Raw genomic sequence first — 2,864 nt, forward strand, 5'->3', positions numbered from 1 at the left:
AAAACACTGTCACAGTTTAAGTAAATATAATTCCCTTTCCAAGGGTAATTCATTACATCTTTTATCCTTATTTAACAAAATCCATCTGCCTATGTCTCCCTCTCTCCAGGAGGTCCAACGCTCGACAGCAGACCTGAAAATTACAGCAGAGCATTCCAATCATCCTGACAACAAGCACAAAAACCGATACATCAACATTGTGGCCTGTGAGTCAGCTGTAAAATCTGATTATGATGTCTACTGCTGCGGAATCCAATAATGTTTTAATAACACGTTTTCATCCTTTTAATAATTCACCCAAATATGTCAATGCTTTCCCTAGATGACCACAGCAGGGTGAAATTACGAGCCCTGGCAGGGAAAGATGCAAAACACTCAGATTACATCAATGCCAACTATGTGGATGTGAGTTTTACCAACCACTTGACATGTTAGAATCATTCAAGGTTTAGTCTTCTTCATGAAGATCTTATTAGGTTTCCTTTTTTTGTGTGTGAAAGGTTGTGAAATCCCCCTGCTTGTCGCTGTCATGAATGAAACAAGAGTGCGTTGTGAAAAGAATTATTCATGGTGCTAAATGCCATGCTGACTGCTTTATTTAAAATATCAATTGAGGTATCAAAATCATAAAAATCGACAGCGAGAACAATACGAATTTGGTATCTATTTTTACAATATTGATTAATGTATAAGAATTTACATTTTCTGTCAGATGAAGGAGTGGATTTCATGACCTATTAATGTCTTGTGTCAGTAAACCAGTCACATAAGCTCTACCAGGGGTTGTGGGTAATTGATACAACATTGATTGCATCTTACTGGTAACAATATTCCACCACTCTCCTGCTCCAGGGATACAACCGTCCCAGAGCGTATATAGCTGCTCAGGGTCCTCTCAAGTCTACATTTGAGGATTTTTGGAGGATGGTATGGGAGCAGAACACTGGAATCATCATCATGATCACAAACCTGGTGGAGAAAGGGAGAGTAGGTTCAATTCCATCATTCACAAACTGAAAACAGAAATCAATGTATACCTGTGTTTCTGACATGTTAAAATATCATTCATTGCGTGTGTTGTGTCCCTCAGAGGAAATGTGACCAGTACTGGCCGACAGAGAACAGTGAGCAGTATGGAAACATTGTGGTGACGCTGAAAAGCACCAAAGTGCACGCCTGCTACACACTGCGGCGTTTCCTTATAAGGAACACTAAAGTTAAAAAGGTAACTAAAAGTCCGACACACTTTATTCTCACTTGTGAATCTTCTTCAGATGTTTTGTTTAATGAGTTTTTGCTTTTTGAACCGGAATCAGGTTGGACCAGCTATTCTTAATTTTCTGTCTAAAGTCCTTCCTAAGTTTTAAGTTTCTACTCTTAAGTTTCAAACTAGTGATTAACTAAATCAGGTTGCACCATTAAAATTCCTCTGATTTTACACATCAAAGTCTGAGGAGTGCAGCTGCATATGTGAAAAAAAAAAAAGTTGTATAAAGCCTTGTGTGGCTCCAGAGGGAGCTGTGTGAAGTCAGAGAAATGTCCTCAAGTGATGTCACTTGAGTCAGCGTTGGTTGGGTCTGAAGACTACAAATTTGAGAATTAAAAAAAAGAACTGGGTGTGTGAAGTTAAAAAGAGGAGAGTTTACCAAACCTGCTCCTCATCTCTGCTTGAGACTAGAGACTCAAGGCTACATTAGCTGCTTCTAGCAAAACACACCCAAGTCTCGAACTGGACTATTGGGGGTCAAGTTGGATTGTGGGCAATGTGGGCGCCAGGTTTTGAAGAATGCATGGGGAAAAAAAGACAATATCTTAGGTTTTACTTTTTGTTTTAAACTGTGCGTCATGAGTCCAACAATGTTACCAATGTGCTATGCTAAATCAGTGGAGAACTCTTTTAATGAATGTCCTATCTAGTAAACACCATAGCACCTTATTGTTGGCTCGGAAACATCTACAGCATCGACCAATTTAAAACAAACAGTTTTATGGGCCAAGTAGAATATTAAACTCATCTGCTAATCCTTTGTAGATATGACCATTTTATTCATCTCTGTGTACAGGGAGAAATGTGTGTTTGAGAGTTAGAGGTATTCATTTAAGTGAGAACAATCCGATTACACTAACCTCATTAATATCTATGTTTTATAATTTGAGGTATGTTGTGTTATATTTCGTTCATTGATTACATTCAATATTGAACCTTAATGAGTCATATTAGCACTTTTGTTTTGTAAGTTGTTTCAATCAGCTACACAACAATTACACCTGGCAGTTGAACAACTAATATCTAATCTCCACATAAGAACTAGTTTGGGTGGTGGTTTAGTGATGCATAAATCTTCACATAGTGAACTCCATGCACAGTAAATGAAGGGTCTGTATTGTATTGTATTCTCACCAAGGTCCTGTCTGCTCTTACGTTTCAGGGCCAAAAGGGGAATCCAAAAGGGAAGCTAAATGAACGTATCGTGGTCCAGTATCACTACACTCAGTGGCCTGACATGGGAGTACCGGAGTACACCCTCCCTGTGCTCACCTTCATCAACCGCTCATCAGCGGCTCGCACTGCAGACATGGGACCTGTCTTGGTTCACTGCAGGTACAGTTCATTATACCCAAGCTCCAAGCTAAATGAGTTTTACTTATGAGTGTTATTCTCTCGTCTTTGCTGACCTGGTTAACAGCTCCCTCTATGGGCCTGCCGTTATGCTCATGTCGCTTTTTGCTCTCTGCTCTTCAGTGCAGGGGTTGGGCGCACAGGAACGTACATTGTCATTGACAGCATGCTGCAACAGATCAAGGACAAAAGCACAGTCAGCGTCCTGGATTTTCTCAAACATATCCGCACACAACGCAACTAC

General features: G+C 39.9%; 1 protein-coding gene across 1 annotated transcript; it reads left to right on the forward strand.

Annotated features, from left to right (window-relative positions):
• Positions 1–109: 109 nt before the first annotated feature.
• On the forward strand, positions 110–2,856 carry LOC111651759 (receptor-type tyrosine-protein phosphatase gamma-like; the record flags this gene model as incomplete). Its single annotated transcript, XM_023401800.1, has 6 exons — positions 110–206; positions 323–405; positions 853–987; positions 1,091–1,225; positions 2,430–2,602; positions 2,744–2,856. Coding segments are annotated over 6 exons (736 nt in total), but the record flags the coding sequence as incomplete, so codon positions are not given.
• Between the last annotated feature and the right edge of the window lie 8 nt (positions 2,857–2,864).

The sequence above is a fragment of the Seriola lalandi genome, unplaced genomic scaffold (genome assembly GCF_002814215.2).
Source record: "Seriola lalandi dorsalis isolate HSWRI2012SDOR001 ecotype SW California unplaced genomic scaffold, Sedor1 jcf7180001973318, whole genome shotgun sequence".
NCBI lineage: Eukaryota > Metazoa > Chordata > Actinopteri > Carangiformes > Carangidae > Seriola > Seriola lalandi.